Source organism: Cariama cristata, unplaced genomic scaffold (genome assembly GCF_000690535.1).
Source record: "Cariama cristata isolate BGI_N322 unplaced genomic scaffold, ASM69053v1 scaffold12784, whole genome shotgun sequence".
Classification (NCBI taxonomy): domain Eukaryota; kingdom Metazoa; phylum Chordata; class Aves; order Cariamiformes; family Cariamidae; genus Cariama; species Cariama cristata.
The window spans coordinates 2,930-18,889 of record NW_009614745.1 but is presented as its reverse complement, the minus strand read 5'-3'; the positions used below and the strand labels follow the sequence as shown (position 1 = coordinate 18,889).

General features: G+C 36.2%; 1 protein-coding gene across 1 annotated transcript in view; it reads right to left on the bottom strand.

Annotated features, from left to right (window-relative positions):
- Positions 1-15,083, bottom strand: part of LOC104154889 (chromosome unknown open reading frame, human C16orf62) — a 53,464-nt gene extending 38,381 nt beyond the window's left edge. The window contains exons 1-11 of the mRNA XM_009699547.1: positions 14,991-15,083; positions 13,884-14,051; positions 13,409-13,531; positions 13,026-13,050; positions 11,906-11,982; positions 10,307-10,435; positions 6,956-7,040; positions 5,917-5,976; positions 3,665-3,761; positions 3,202-3,249; positions 2,070-2,163 (exon numbers count right to left, since the gene is read on the bottom strand). Of these exons, the coding sequence (XP_009697849.1) occupies positions 2,070-2,163; positions 3,202-3,249; positions 3,665-3,761; positions 5,917-5,976; positions 6,956-7,040; positions 10,307-10,435; positions 11,906-11,982; positions 13,026-13,050; positions 13,409-13,531; positions 13,884-14,027 (882 nt within the window). The 5' untranslated portion in view covers positions 14,028-14,051; positions 14,991-15,083. The remainder of the gene's footprint in view (positions 1-2,069; positions 2,164-3,201; positions 3,250-3,664; positions 3,762-5,916; positions 5,977-6,955; positions 7,041-10,306; positions 10,436-11,905; positions 11,983-13,025; positions 13,051-13,408; positions 13,532-13,883; positions 14,052-14,990) is intronic.
- Positions 15,084-15,960: the final 877 nt, after the last annotated feature.

Genomic DNA, 15,960 nt, shown 5'->3' with positions numbered 1-15,960 from the left:
CTGAGGTAGTCACAGTTGTGTTTAAACATGGCTCTCCAAACATCAGCTCCAAGCATCTGTAAGCAGTAAGGAAATTAAAGTCTACCCCAACGCCTGCACTGCAACAGCCTACATTCATTGTATGCAGAGTACCTACAGTGAAGAATATTTTAAAAGTCAGTTAAAGTTCAGAAATTGCTAAAAGTCATGTGTTTTTATTCCATGGTCAGAATGAAGCAAGCATCCCAAAGGCAAATATGAATATATAGATAGATATAGATAAAACATTGATAAATAATACAAGGTGATGCACAAACACAAGGCCTATGTAGTAAAGCTGGAACTGCAAAGGAAACTAATGCATACAGAACTGTTTTCAATAACACAGATTAAAAAATATAAAAAAATAAAAATGTGGCATATTACTAAAGAAGAGAGAAAAACGCGGAAGTGAATGAGAAGTTAGTAACAGATCAGGCTTAAAAACACCCACAAACAAATCCATCTCAACAGCTTAAGGTTCCTCTTCAGAAAAACTCAGGGGTCTGAGTTTTTGGGATCCCTGAGCATATGCAATTCTAGCTGATTTCATCATAAAGCAGAAGTACCTTGCACAGATCCAAGTCAGTCATCTATCACTTTTCTTTATATATTGCTTCCTTTCAAACCATGGGGCTAAAGAGAAGTGCATCACCTTGCTGTGTAAAGATCTGGTTCTTTGGTTTCAGGCAAGTGTTTATTCCCACATTTTACTACACTGTGGCTTTAGACATCATTCATATTGATACTACAGGTTTCCTATTCCAGAATTCGTATTTTTTTAAAATCTATTTTCATTATCTTCATTGTGAAACTATCAATATAGAGCCAGTAGCTGAAATACAGAAGATTAAATGCTTTCCATTCCAATAAGCTTTCTTATTTTAAACAAAAGTCAGGATTTTAACAACTAGTATTTTATTCCAAGAAAATTTTCACTATTTATTTTGTATGATCATCTTTGTGGACAAAAGGGAGCTTGCTAAGCTCTTCCTTACTACATAATTGCAATTACTATTACTTGATTAATAGTCCTAACTGCTCTTATCATTATGCATCTCTTTTAGCTGTATCAGCAGCAGTAAAAGGTGGACTGTGTATACAAACTATTCCCTAAAAACCCTTCAGAAATCTTGCACTATGTAACAAGAATGATTAGGCTATGACAAAAATGCAGGCATTGTATTTCAAGATTCAAATAAACTGAGCAGCTCATCTATCACAGTAAACCAGAGGTTAGCAATTACTTGCAGATACAGAAATTCATATGGACACCCCTGAAGAGTACACCAAAAGCATAATGGACAGTTTATTCAAACATAACAGATATATCAATACTGAACAAACTCATTTCATGTCATAATGGCAGCTGATTTCATGCAAGTATTGCTAATTACCAGCCCTACCATTTTCCAATTATAGTCAAGATCTTTGCCACTACTTCAAAGATGTATTTCAAAAATATTTTTCCACTACTGATGACTTTTTGAATCATTTTAGGGTCTCTTCTTAGGTAAGTTTATCTTGGCTGAGCTGTTAAGGTAACTGCAGGAGTAGTTGAGGATAAGAACATAGCCACACTACACAGTCAGACAAAAATCCACTGTTTGAACACTTTACCATGTCCTCTGCCATGGAGCTTGCCAGCCCTCTGCCTGCCATATACACTCTAGTAGTAGAAGAAGGAAGATAAACATAAGGAAAGTGTTTATATTAACTATGAAAAGCAGCACCTAGTAATCAGACAACAGCATGTAGTCTCAAAGTCCAAACTCTCCTTCCACTTAGGCCTCTAACATTCTGCCCTACCTGGAGACGAAAAACTGGCATAAGCAGCACATAAAATTATTTTTACTTATTATAATCACTTAAAGAAAGATTCCACATTATTAAAACAAAAGAGAAATTTTATTATTTGGTCTGTTAGAAGGAAGAGACAGGCTGCTGACTACTTCAGATAAAAACAGTAGTTAAAAGAAATTTTCATTTAGTGGCAGAGCTAGCTGCAGTAAATCTTTGATACAGATCTAAAGTGTTAAATGATAGCCTACCCTGCAAAGGTACGCTCTTGCATAGACTGCAACCAGTGGATCTCCAATTCCTCTAATCATAGACGTTAACCGTGGGAGACATTCCGAAATACCCCTGTTAAGATTTTTCAGAAATGAAAATGAGATCTAACAATAGATAACAAAATTATATCACCTACAGATAACTTCAGTAGCTGCCTTGTAGATTGACAATTGAGCATGAGTTATAGAAACGCCTACGAAAGAAGCAGCATGTTAGCACAAAATTTTATTTCAGAAGTAAAATGTTATGTGTATAGTAACACATATCCTATATTCCAATTGCAGTATTTGCCATTAGGACTAGGGCAGATAGCAAGGCTGGATGCTTGGCTTGTAAAAGACAAGCACAACTAAAAAACTCCTCCTCTAGTTTGGAGGAAGAGAAGAGCTATAGAGGGCTGTAATTCAGTGTGAAGAAAGCAGCTGCTTAAATCGGAACTGACAGAACTCCTTGTATGTCTCACTTTCCCACAGGTCCTTTTTGAGAGAGCTGTGCCAGTGCCTGGAGATGAGGCCCATCAATTCCAGTAAAAGAACTGCTTTTTAGGGATAATGAAGTTGTCACTATAGTAGCAATTTGGCTTACAACACTCATTGCAAAATATAACTGAAAAAGGATGATTACATGTGAAGGAACATTTTCAGCTCAGCAACTGACATTGTTTGGCAACATATGAAGCTTACACCAAGATCTTCAACAGATAATGGTTCATTGCTTCTAAACTGTTTCTCCAGATCTGTCTCTAGCAATACACCAATACTTTCCTTTCAGTCTTCTATCCTGTCTTTTTGCTGCACTCCTCATCTCAACAATCTTGCTGGCCCTCCACCATCCGAAGTCACTGGTTTTTAATTTGCAAACTCCTGATGCCACAATTATACATATATTGCAAAACTGCAAGCACTATCGCATTTCAAATTGTATCACAGTTCACCTTAAATTTTTCCATGGCATTCTCACTAAAAACTCAAAAACCTCTCAGTACTGCTGCTTCTCAGATCTATTGAGACCCTATCCACCATTAATGACAAAACTTGTGTGCTTAACTGCTTAAATTAGTTTATAAGCTTGCCCATTCACTTCCTTCCCATACTTAACATTTACTCTTACGTTTTGGATAGGAACTTATTGCACTTCAGTATTGCTGCTTCCACGTAACTAAAATGAAGCCAAGTTAAGGAACAAAACTAAGATGCATGCCATTTAAAAACACAAAATCAAACATATACTGAATACATATTGAACGAACTATTTCAAGGCCTTCTATAATTAATCTCACTGTACTTTGTTGATTTTTATGATTTATCTACAAGATTTCTATTGTTTCAAAAGTTTTCACACATCAACTCTACTTTATCACTGCCACACCACTCATAGCCAATAATTCAGCATTCAGTTTACTATGAAACATGACTCAAAATTAAATTCAAAACATACAGCCTGAAACAAACAAAGCAAAGTCAGTATAAACATCAGATCGCTGTGGGTTTTATTGAAACAAACATGTTCATTTTTGGAAAAGTCTATGAAAAACCTGCAGACACGCTCCAAGAGTCTCATTTGACAAGGATACAATCTGGGAATGAGTTCTCTGATTGAAGCAATCTTGAAAAACCAGTTTAAGCAAGTTTCTTTAGCCGTATCATTAACACCCTCTGGAGAAAAATTATCTGGGGAAAAAAACAACCACAGTCACATTCTTTCTGGAAACAAGTTACTTTTCATTCTAGGTTTAAAATTGTGTTCTCTTTCCTTTCAGCAAAAAATTAGGCACACCATAATAAACCAGGCAATGTGCTTGCTTTCTCAGCGCTCTCGTGCAGCAGTAAGAGCTGAGTATACAGACAGCAAGAAGAGGTAACTAGGGCTTCCATCTTGCATTAAGTAACATTTCAGAAGCTGAAGTCAAGCACTCAAAGCTAATCTCAGATCTGCTACTTAGAAATCTAACCTCTGTCTCCCCCCAAAAGCAGAAATTCTAAAAAAAATATAGGGAATCTACAACAAATACATGCATATAAATCTGTAACAAATGCATACATATAAAAGAGATTTAAGTACTCAAATTCTTTACTTTAAAAGGTTAATATATTTTTTAAAGAATATTATTTAATCTATATCGCAAGAAGTAGGAAATATTGAACACTGACAGAACAGTTGGTTTTGTATGCTAAATATCTAACACTGCAGCGCAGTTCTCTCCTCGTGAGCTCCAGGACTATTTGTGTCAGCTGCCAGCACAAAAAAGCTGCCACCCCAGGGGGGAACAGATGGGTTATGGGGTCAGTGCTCTGGTCAGGCGGGCGTGCAGTTGCATGGTTAACTGCTTCCTCTTTCTCTAGATTGCCTGGAACAGAAGGCAACAATAGGCTTCCTGGGATCAACTCAGGTCTGAGGCAAGATGGCTGGGAAGATGGATGGGTCCCTCTTCTCTCAGTGATAAAGCTACACAAGCAGCTTCTTGTGAAACTGTTTTAAGATAACAGTGCCCTCCTATCCCTGCCCCCAAAAGGTGAGAAGCTCCTGCTCCACAACAAAGTTTCCAACTTCCAAGACTAGAGAAGCCACAAGCTAGATGCTAAGTACAGGATGATGTTCTTTCTCATCTAGGACCACAGGAGTTCTCATCCATCTTTGTTTCGCTTGGTTCCCAAGGGATCAGCGTGGAGGCTGGGCCTGAAATCCCTGGGGGTTCACACTGCCATGCACAGCAAGCACAGCACAGATTTTCCCCCTCCTTCCCACTTCTTTAGCTGCTTGGGAAGTTCCCACCAACAATGCCTCCGGGAGCTGTATAGCTGCAGCATGAGCTTAGCTCTCCAGAATGGAGCTAACTGTGCCCAGTAATCATGACATGCTACAGGAACTGTCTGCCTTCATTAATGTTTGTAAGAACAGTCTGTCAAATCTGCAACAACCAAATTTATCTTAAATATTTTCTGTAAGTTTACTTCAAATTTAAGTATTTGTTGGTTTCAAGCTTCTGGCTCAAACCCTATGGATTTAACTGCAACCTAATGGTACTGTTGCATTGCCAACTACAGAGTAAGAATGTTTCATATTTCGAGGACATGTACTTAATACACTCCAAATTGCAAGGAAATGCCTGTATTTCCATGGAATGTTTCAGTGCCTTCCTAAAGAGGTTCTTCCATATACATTTGTATCATAAATGTCAAATTAGACTTTTACATTGTGTTGGAACTTCAACTGAAAAAATAAAAAGGGCCCAAGTTGGAAAGATCATGCTATCCTAGTAAACTGATCACGAACTCAATGACAGCCTGCTGCTTCTTCCAAAATTCTTCCCTAATTAAAGCAAAACTATCAAGTTTCCAATATAGCAACAAAACCATTATCTACCAAAACCCAAGACTCTCAGCTTTGTTAAATTTGTACCATTAACTTTAAGCTAGTAAAATGTAGTACTTTCAGAAAAGAGTGTATGCTAAGAAAAAAAGGAAAAAAAAAGTCATCCTTCATCTAATTTGGTCATTCATGTTTAATCCTCCCTCTACTTACATACCATTCTTTGTAATTTCAAGTCTCAGGAAGACCCGGTTTATGTTTAGTAACAAAATCACAAGCACATTTTATTATACTTTAGGTATATTCTTCACCGTTAAAATGTAAACTTGTATAAACACTATGAATGGTAGAAGCTATAAGCAATGGATTTTACTTTGTTAAAAACTAAAAATTACTAGATTCGAACTGGAACTTTTTCCACAGGAGATACAGTAGCATGGGTCCTGTTTAACCTTTCTCAAGCTAGTTCAGACATGATTTTTTCCAGGAGCACAGTAGAAACAAATGTGAAGTTACCTGGCATAGAGACACGATTGTCCACGCACATTGACAGAATTCTTTCATACACTAGTTTGCCTGTTTTAAAAAAAAAAAAAGGCATCATAACAAACTAATGATTTGTAAAACACAAGCGTTAATGCAAAGGTTCCTGCTCCAACATACATTGAAATTAGCTGGAAAAACCTTCCTAGAACACTAACATTATGCTGCCCTCTACTGAGGCTGAAAGGTTAAGCCTGAATTTAGCACTTCCCACACTATAAAAAAAAAATTTATCTGGCTCCCTCAAGTGCAGAGGTAGCCCACAGATCAGATTTCTCCCAGGCCAGGAAAGGACAACTGCTGTCCTGTCTTTGCTGAATTTGGATATTATGTTATCTTCAGCAACTTTCACTAAGTAGGAAAGAGCACAAAGAGGAAGCAAGACCTGAAAAAGCAATTTGATCAGTGTCATAGAATATCCTGCTAAACATCAAAATTCCCTTCAACTTTGAATGCCATTGTAAATCTTTTCCATAACATGGCAGAAACCCAAGAGAATCACATGAAGTGGATGATAATTTCACTTAAAAGATCATTTAAAAATGATAAAAATAAATTTTAAAAGTCAGTAACTACATTTTGATCACTTCATAGTCCCTTTTCAGCTAAAGAAAACTTTCTGACTTCTATTCTACAAATAGAATTAAATACTGAATCAAGAGGCTGCCCAAACCAAAATATTTTCATAATAACGACAGTGTGCTTTAAATTTCAAAATGCAGAGATCATGGTTTTTCCCAAGGTTTTGTTCTAGATATTCACTAATTCATAAAGCACAGAACTACAAAATGAAATATTTTTATTTTAAAGACCTCACTCATAAGAGTTTTTGAACAATTATATACCATGTTTATACCACCGGTGTCCAAATGTTTATGTCAGAAATATTCTGTGTTAAAACTGAGAGTCATTTCAGCACTTTTCAGGTAACTTTGATGTTTTCTAACATTGCAAAAAATTAATTTCGTCTTACTAACAATTGTGTAGTAAGTCTGGCACGTCAGATACTTACCAAAAGTATCCAGGATATCTGTAATTAAAACAAATTTACTTGGATAAAACTGGATTACTGTTGTGTCTGAAAGAAGCTTAGAACACTAGAAGGGAAAAAAAAAAAAAACAAAGAAACATTTTTAGAGGACAATGCAAGTTTGTGTTTTTACTCCAGAATAAATATCTACAGACAGCGAGAACCAACATGAACTATCCGGCAAAAAGCACAAGAACCTCTAACATAACACATCATGGTATTCTTTGTATTCTTCAGGTTATTCTTCATTTCCAGCAGAGCTAGTCACTGATCTGTTTTTCCTTTATACAAGCTAATCTACAATGCAGAATTTCAGCTGACCATGCAGATCTGTGCATTTGTTCAGACAAGACAAATTTTCTCCCAGAAGCAGCAGAAAGAGGCACTTCTTTTCTAAAACAACTTTTTAAACAGCATTTTTCAGTTTCTCACCATCTCTCTAACCATTCATATCAAACACAAAATTTGATATAGATTAAATTAAGAAACAATCGTAAAAGTTTAGCTAATGAGCTTTTTAACACATCTTTGAGGGTCATACAAGTAGTTCAAACATTTTGGAAACGGGCCAGCTGATCCACAGTCAGCTCCAGGGAGGAATCTGTAATCAATCACCACCCACAGGCACCCAACATGATTGCATCATTTGGACTATAATGACTGCTGGTACAAAGTCACCCTTGAAAACATATTAGCTGGCCCAGTTCTAGTATCATTGAATGTTGAGTCCAGGTAGGAAGATGTCCATTTATGATATGAATTCAAAAGACACACTGAGGAATGAACGTATTTTAAAGGTATTTAATTAAGCTATACTTTGTTTTCCAAGATGGTGCAAAAACTGCAGATTAAACCGGAGTCAAAAGCTTTAGTAGAAGTTTATTCACAAAAAATCAACTCCCACCTGAAGAAAACAGGCAAATGACTGACTGGGAAGAGAAATCCACCTCCTCCCTACTTGAGCCAAATGCGGCTTTTGACCACGAGTCTTCTCTGGTCTCTAAGACCGACAAGTATGGTATTCTCTGTGATCTCTGTCCCTTCTCTCTCCTTCATCAAGAGACAGTTCCTCAATCTCAATGGAATAAAGAAAGTTCAAGTTTTCATTACATTCCAAAAATCCTGGAAGCGATCCAATACCCCACAAGACTGCTTTCTTTAAACAAGAAAATCGTAACATTTGAACATGTTTAAACGAGGGGCACACTTAGTCTTTCTGCTTTATTCATCAGGGAGGAATTTAAGAGTGCACCAGAAAGACACGCGACAGCATTCACATCTTACAACCAAAGCAGAATCTTCCCTACTGCATGGTAAGTCAGTCACCTTCAAATAAAGGCAATTCAGTAGCTGTTTAGGACCTACACATACCATGAACACTTAATTACCGCTTTTCTTAGAGCTCACATATATAATCAACTTACTTCAGCTTATTCTAAGTAGCTTAGCTTATTCCATCTTGACAAGTAAAGTATCTTGTAAAAAGGCACTTGAGGAATTCACAAGCTATAAATTCAGACCCTGTCTTAATAACCAGAACTCTTCCTGCACTTCAAGCTCTGTAAAACTCTTGCACAGAGAATGACAGTTTCATCCCCAATGTCCAAATGAAAGACCTTGTGTAATTTCATCATTAGTTCTTAAATCAAGATAATTCTAGCATTCAAATTAAAATTGCTTCTTCCAGCCCAGTATATGTATCTAAAAATAAGAACCAAAAAAAAGGCCATACTTACTCCTCCTATTGCATACTAATCAGTATGTGATGATAATGATAGACTATGTATATAATCACAGCCTGATGTCATGAAAACCGCTTATTTCTTTAGAGGACAAAACGTTCTTAAAATTATGTTATTTACTAGGAAGAACCACAACAAGGAAAGTTCAGTCAGATTTCTACCCTATCCTGCTTTATAAGTGTAGAATTATTATTAGTTACTTATAGCCTCCTTCATGAAAATTTTTTTATTTGTGTTAATTATTCAAATATCTATTTCATTCTTACCCAGTGTTTCAATTAATGATGAGCATCTGCAGCACAAAGTTCAAGTGCAAAGTGAACAACACACGGACAACACTTTAAGAGAGATAAACATACGCAATTTTGATACCACCTCCTTAAAAGCAAGCACTGAATCCTATCTTAGAAACTACATTATTTCAAATTAGTTTGTGAAACCATTTGTAAAAGAATATACAAAAGTATTAATGTGTAGGTTATCACTGCATGTCAGGCACTGTATATACATATGTATTAATGCACTATAAATACAGTACGTCCATGTCCCTTTTCTTCTCATCCAAAGACTTTTAATATTGTAATCTCCTCACTAAAATATTCACACTTCACAATGCTATACATGGATTTTTTAAAAAAAGAATAATGGAGCTGATTTCATAGTATTAGAATAGAACATTAGTCACCCTAGGTCACACTTAATTTTTTGATCTCACTTCATTTATGTTTCATTTCCTTTATTGTCTTTACCACAATTTAAGCTGAAATTACTGCAAACAGTTTTCACAAAAGTATCCAGAATGACAAAAAAAAAAATAAAATCCTGACTTTATATAACCCCACTTGATGACTATTAGCATTACATCAGTTTTACAGCTTTTAAGGATGTCATTATCTCCTCTGTCCTCTGATGCACTCTGCCTCTGGCCTTTTTTAAAGGCCCAGCCAAAAGAGCGTTTAATTGCCCTATTTCCCCTTGCCCCCCTCAAAGCCCATTATCCCACATGAGCCAGAAGACAACTGTGGACAATTTTTTTAAAAAACACCCAACCAACCAAAAAAAAAACCAACAAAAAACCAAAACACACAAACAAACAAAACCCCCATACACACACTTAAACTCTGGAGTTGTTTTCTGTAGCTTGCTATGGTCCTAAATCAGATTATTCAATTGCCTTACTAAGTCAGGATGAGGAAAACATTGACATTTAAAAAGCCATTCTGGTATTGTTTGGGGTGGGGAGCAAGGGGCTAGAAAGGGAAGAGGAGAGGAAAGGAAACTACATGCCCTAGAAAGAGTTTATATCACTACATGTTACTTATTCCAATTATCCCTAACCAGGTAAAATTTCCACATCAGTCATTCAGCCACTCTCTTTAATGAGAATTCCATGCTACATATCCTATGTAGCTGAATGAAGCTGAAAACCCAACTGTTGTCAGAAGTCATAAAACTCTGAAAGAAATGGGTTTCAGCGAAGAAGAAAATAATAGAAAAAACAATAGAAACCCTTCCTCCCCCAAGAAAGAAATCGGACAAGCCACTCCACCAAACTCACTAGTTTTGTACAGAACAAAAAGGTAAAACTGACCTGGATGACTATTTTCAGAGCTTTTACTTTCTGATCAGAGGACCAAGCATCCTTTAAAGACTGGTTCAGTTCTTCAATTCGGTTCATGTAATCCTGCTGAGTCAAATTCAACAGCTCTTTCTGTGACCCCTGGCAAGTAAACACAAGCCTACTTAGTAAGAGAGGGAGGGAAGGAAGGAAAGTGCTGTTATTACAAGGTCAAATGACTGTGGGAAGAAGGGAAAAACCCACAAAACTTACTAAAGAATACCTTAATTTTCCCTTCTTACCTTTGCAGCATCAATATCGCAGGTGTTTGGCACAGGAGTGCATCACAACTGCTTTGGTTTTCAAGAGACATACATGCTGGTACTCAAAGTTGTCTGTGAGTTCAGAAATGTTGGACTATTTCTACTTGTGGTATAATTAGTGCACTAACACTATACACAGGCATACTAGGATCTATATAGAAGTAGCATCAGCGAGAAATGGACGATTTTGCCAGCAGTGTCCTAAGAAATTTGTTGACGGCAAGAAAAATCTGGCTGTGTTTGCCCTCAGTAAGGAAATAAAACTATCTTCATTTCATGCTCAGACCAGAGCATTCTTGTGATATGTTTTCCCAAAGATCTTAAAGACTTTATAAAAAGATTACATATCAAAAATAAACTAGTGAAACACTGGAAGCAGAAATAATTGTTTAAGCTTTAGAACCAAACTGACACAGGAACAAAGTGACTAAAAATGCATTTAGAAAAATCACAAGGTGGTTCTGGAACAGTCTTCAGTAGAAGTATTACTGACATTAAAAATCACCTTCAGGATTAGTTTTGATGAGTTTATTAAGCTGCATTACAGAACAGATTTCATAATATCTGAGAGTCTAGAAACAACCATCAGTAAAAACAATCATAGATGAAGAGATAAAATGCAAATTCAATTACAGTTTCACAAAAGGTTACATACTTCCTTATGAAAAAGGGTACTTCATTTTTCTACTAAAAGAATCCAGTCCTTTATTTGTGATACGCAACTATTAGAACTGCACTGGCTCAAGCAACAGGCAACCTGAAGTTAGTTAAGAGGTAGAGGTTTAAAAACAACATTACCCAAAACAATTCTAGAAGTATTCCACAGATTCAGGTTTTAGGAAAGTATGTTATGGAACATCTCATCCTTGCACAGAAAATACTGCAGTTTGAGAAATAACTTGAGTACTCAGTATTTCTATCAAGCACATAAACGTAACTTTAATTAAGCTCAGGTAGAGAGTATGCAGCTTCTGCAACAGGCTCAAACAAAATTATCAGATGTTAATACTATTAGGCTCCACAAAGTTTTACAGCAGCTGCAGACTGTACACAGTACCAAGGTAAATCAACATTGGTAGATCAGGTGAATTTTCAAATCGCAACTTCTAGTGATACAAAAATATGAATCTGCCTGAATTCTACAACAACAAGGATTGAAATTACTAGAGAAGTCTCATGGAAAGTATGTATCTAGCATAAGCACATGCAGAATCAGGACCTTTTTAAAATGTTTCATAAAAGATTTTTATTTCACAAATTTATTTCACTTTAAAAATGGTGGTGTAATTGGATCAGAAAGCCTTCTCACCTCTTCCAGATCATCTAGTTCTTCTAACCTTGTCCTCACTTTTTCAGAAACTGCTGAGACAGTAGTTGTAGATTTTCCTGTAAAGAATTACACATTTGAGTTTCTTTAACATTTAAACACTTGGACTTCTAAAGGGAAACAAACGTGAAGAGCCTTGACAGACTCAACACAACTAGTCAGCTTCCATGACAGAAGACAAGTGGTTTGATTCACATGGTGACTTCTCCTGAAGATACACATTTAAACATACCTGCAGTTCATTCACTTTGAACAGGGAATGACAAATAAGCAAAAGTGAATATAAATGGATTTTCTCGCAGGTTTTGCTGGTAAGGAAAGAACCATAGAGTAATTTAGGTTAGCAAAGCCCTACGGAGGTCTGTGTCCAACTCTCCTCCCCAAAGCAGGTTCAATTTTGAAGTTATAACAGGCTGCACAGGGTAATATCCAGTCAATTTAACAGTATCTAAGGATGGAGATGTCACACTCTCCCTGGACGTCCTGTTTCAGTGTTTGACCATTCTCATTCCAAAAAAGTATTTCATATTTTTGCAGAAGCTGAAATGCTGCATGTTTACTCATACATGAAAATTCTGACTTACTATGCAATCAGCTGTGACTACTTAGCCCAGATTTGCTTCGCTGGAAAACATGATAAAATATTTAACATTTGGTTCTTTTTTGAACACTCAGCATACAGCTGAAATAATTTCGCTTTCATGTAAAGAGAATAACTGAACAAGTTCCCAATGGATTTGTTTGCTTTCCCTTCCAGCAAGCAGAAGAGTTGATAAACATGATCCTCAAAACATCATTGCTCACTTTAAATGGAAGAAAGCTTTAAGCTACAGTGGAAGAGAGTGAATTCCATTTCCTTCCACAACATATAATCACAAATTCATTAGCCTACAGGAATACAAGACAAGGCAGTTAGGTGGTTTGTTTTCAATAATTATTTTAAGTAAAAATCCAGTGGAGGACTTATTCACAAAAAAACACTGATCCAATCATATGTCAGAACAGGGGAGGACAGGAAAACACATTCAACTGTTCTTGACCACAAATCTGTCACTGCATCCTACCTCAAGCAAAATCTGTTACTGTTGAAGAAACAGCTTACCTTTTTCAGATCCCATGTACAGATTCTGTGAAGAAACAGAAAAAGTAGACTTTTAGAAAACACTTACTCGCTAGCATTCCAAGAATGCACAGGGTAATTACACTGCTAATTAAGCCTCTAATCTTTTAGAAGTAGACATAAGACCAGAAGTTATTTGTATTGTTACAAAAAGACAAAGTGATGGTTTCTAAGTATCAACAGACTTTTGGACTCAGTTCCAAAACAATCATTGTAAGTGAGAGCTTGTGATACACCTTTCTACAACATTAAAACTGAAATTTAGAGGACCAGTATTTACTCATGAAATAATTAGAAAAAAGCAACATCCAAAATCCATTAAAGGTCTGGTACAAATAAATAAAACTGGAGAAGCTCCCACTTACAATAGACAGCTTCTCTGTTGTTGTGTATCTAGCAAGGATTTCACCACGTTTGCTTGACCATGGTTCAAAATCACTTCCTACTGCTGTGCTGTCATCTTTATCCCGTTTCTTTCGTGTACTGTCCTATGAAGAGAGGATGAGTGCAAATGTTAAATACAAATCTGGAAAAAAAAGAGAAGGCTGATAAAGGTCAACTTAGTGTTTCAAGTGTTAACTGATCCTTCCAAAAGTTACAATATTGGGAAAAAAAAAATCCATATTTAAATAAATATGTCAACATAAACCATATAAAAATAGGTAAATAAAAAAGAAGACATTATTCTATTAATATAGTATATTTCCTATTGCATTAACCTCCTAATTGGTGAGACAAATACATTTTATCTAGGTTTGGCTTTGTGGTTTTATTTTGGTTTAGGTTTTTTTGTTTTGTTTTTTAATTTTATTTAGTTGAGGTAACTGCCTCCAGTGTTACCATGGTAGCAGTAGTAGTCACCGCATCTGCAGCTGCTGCAAATAATGACAAGGGATCGGTACCATCCAATACACTGCTCAACGGATCCATCACAGAACTAGAAGAAGAAGAAGAGGTAGAAGAAGTACTTCCTTTCCGGTTCATTTTCTTGGTCTTGGATTCAGTAACCTAAAAGAAAAGTTCAAAACTATTGAACAAGAAGGCTTTATCTTCCCCCTATTTTCTTTAATAAATCATCAAAATATGTGCTACATAAATTGTGCTGTTGCAGTGAAAGCGAAGACCAACCAACCAAACTCTTTAGAATGAGCATGAGCAGTTAAATCAAAGCACCTCCTTTTCCCCTGAATCTGGAGGTACTCTTCAATAGCATTTCCATTAATTTCCCCCTCCTCCGCCCCTTCCAATTCTAGGTCTACAGAACTACAAGAATAACCACTCTAAATTTCTTTCTAGTACCCCTCCTCTATTTTACTGTTTTTCTCCCTCTCCTCCAACCTCTTCCTTGCTATTTGACTTCCTCTGTCAGTCTCACCTTTACTTTTCTTGTACGATACTCAAGCCTGGAACACCAAATCCATTCTTAAGGCCTCCATCTTAACTTCCTACTGACCTTCCTGAGTAGAAGCTGCTGTCCATTTATCATTCATCAGCATGTCACTATCATCTCTTTGAACTCGTATTTTTTTTGTACATCCACATTTTTAAAAGCCTCTTATACATTAAAGAAATTATAAATGTTTTAAAGCATACAGCTGACTGGAAGTTAACCCAAAACCAAATCTTACATCAAGCAATTATGCAGGTTACTTGTAATGCAACAATATGATTTTAAATGCTGATTAATGGATAAGTTTATGCAACCAAGAAAACCCACAAGCTGGAATGCTATATTTGTCAGAAGGAGACACCACAAGAAAATTTCTGCAAAGGACAAAGAGAATAAACCTTGATGCCTTTAAAATAACAGGCCACTAACATAAAAAGCAACTTCACTAGTACCAGCACCAACTTCAAAGCCTTTTCATTTTAAAGGAACAGAAGTAAAGAGAGGAACACAATCAGTTTTAATTCACATTTGTTTTCCAAAAGCAGAGAGACACTCACTGTAATGGGTTTTAGTGGATGGTAATCGCCAAAATCCAAGGGTACAGATTCCAGTTTGCACACTTCATATTCTGAAACATAGCTTCTTGATCTCGCATGCCTTAAAAAGCAAGAGTAAAGGGAAAGTATATAAGCATATAAATAATCACATACTTACAAATTGAGAAACATATCCTATGTCAATATAGATGCAGGCATATTTACAAAAAGAAATGCATGTTGAAAAATAAGTCAATGTAAAGACCAAAATTTGTCTCTCTGCTGAGATACACATAAAGCTAAAACTGAAGAGATTTTACTTTCAGCCATTCAACTGTAATCTGCCTCTACAGCGGGATTTTCTTCCATTCCATTGGTCGTCAAAAGAGCAATTTAACCAAGCATTTGTATGTGTCACAGGCTGATGGAGATTATTAAACACCTCTTTTAAACTGCATAGTCAGAGTGAAGGAAAAAGGTAAGCATGAAAACACAAGGGGAAGAAATCAAAATGATCATGCACAGATATAATGGGGGACTGCACAGATTAACTTGTGTAGTTGCAAAGCTCTTCCCTGAGAAATCTATTTCTATCTGTCCACTGTACTCAAAATAAATGTAGCACCGGATGACAATTTCAAAAGAGACTTTAGAGTTACAAATGCTTTCTAATATCTCTAACAACACATCAATATATGAAATTAATTCCTTTTAATTGTATGGAGTAGTAGTAACAGTTAAAAAGGGAAACGAAAATACGAATTCACAAAAATACATAGGACAGCTGCTTCCTAAAGCCACATGGTACCTTCCTTCAGCAGTAGCAGTAGTTAAGCACCAAGGCAGAAAGAGATCCAAGTAAAATCTAGAAAAATATATTTGAAAAGGTTTTCTCTGCATTCTACCCTCCACAACTTCTTGACTTCTTTTTTAGTCTTTGAAACATGCAGAGCAGCTAATTGTTCTCTCCTGTTTCATCCTGGATACTGAG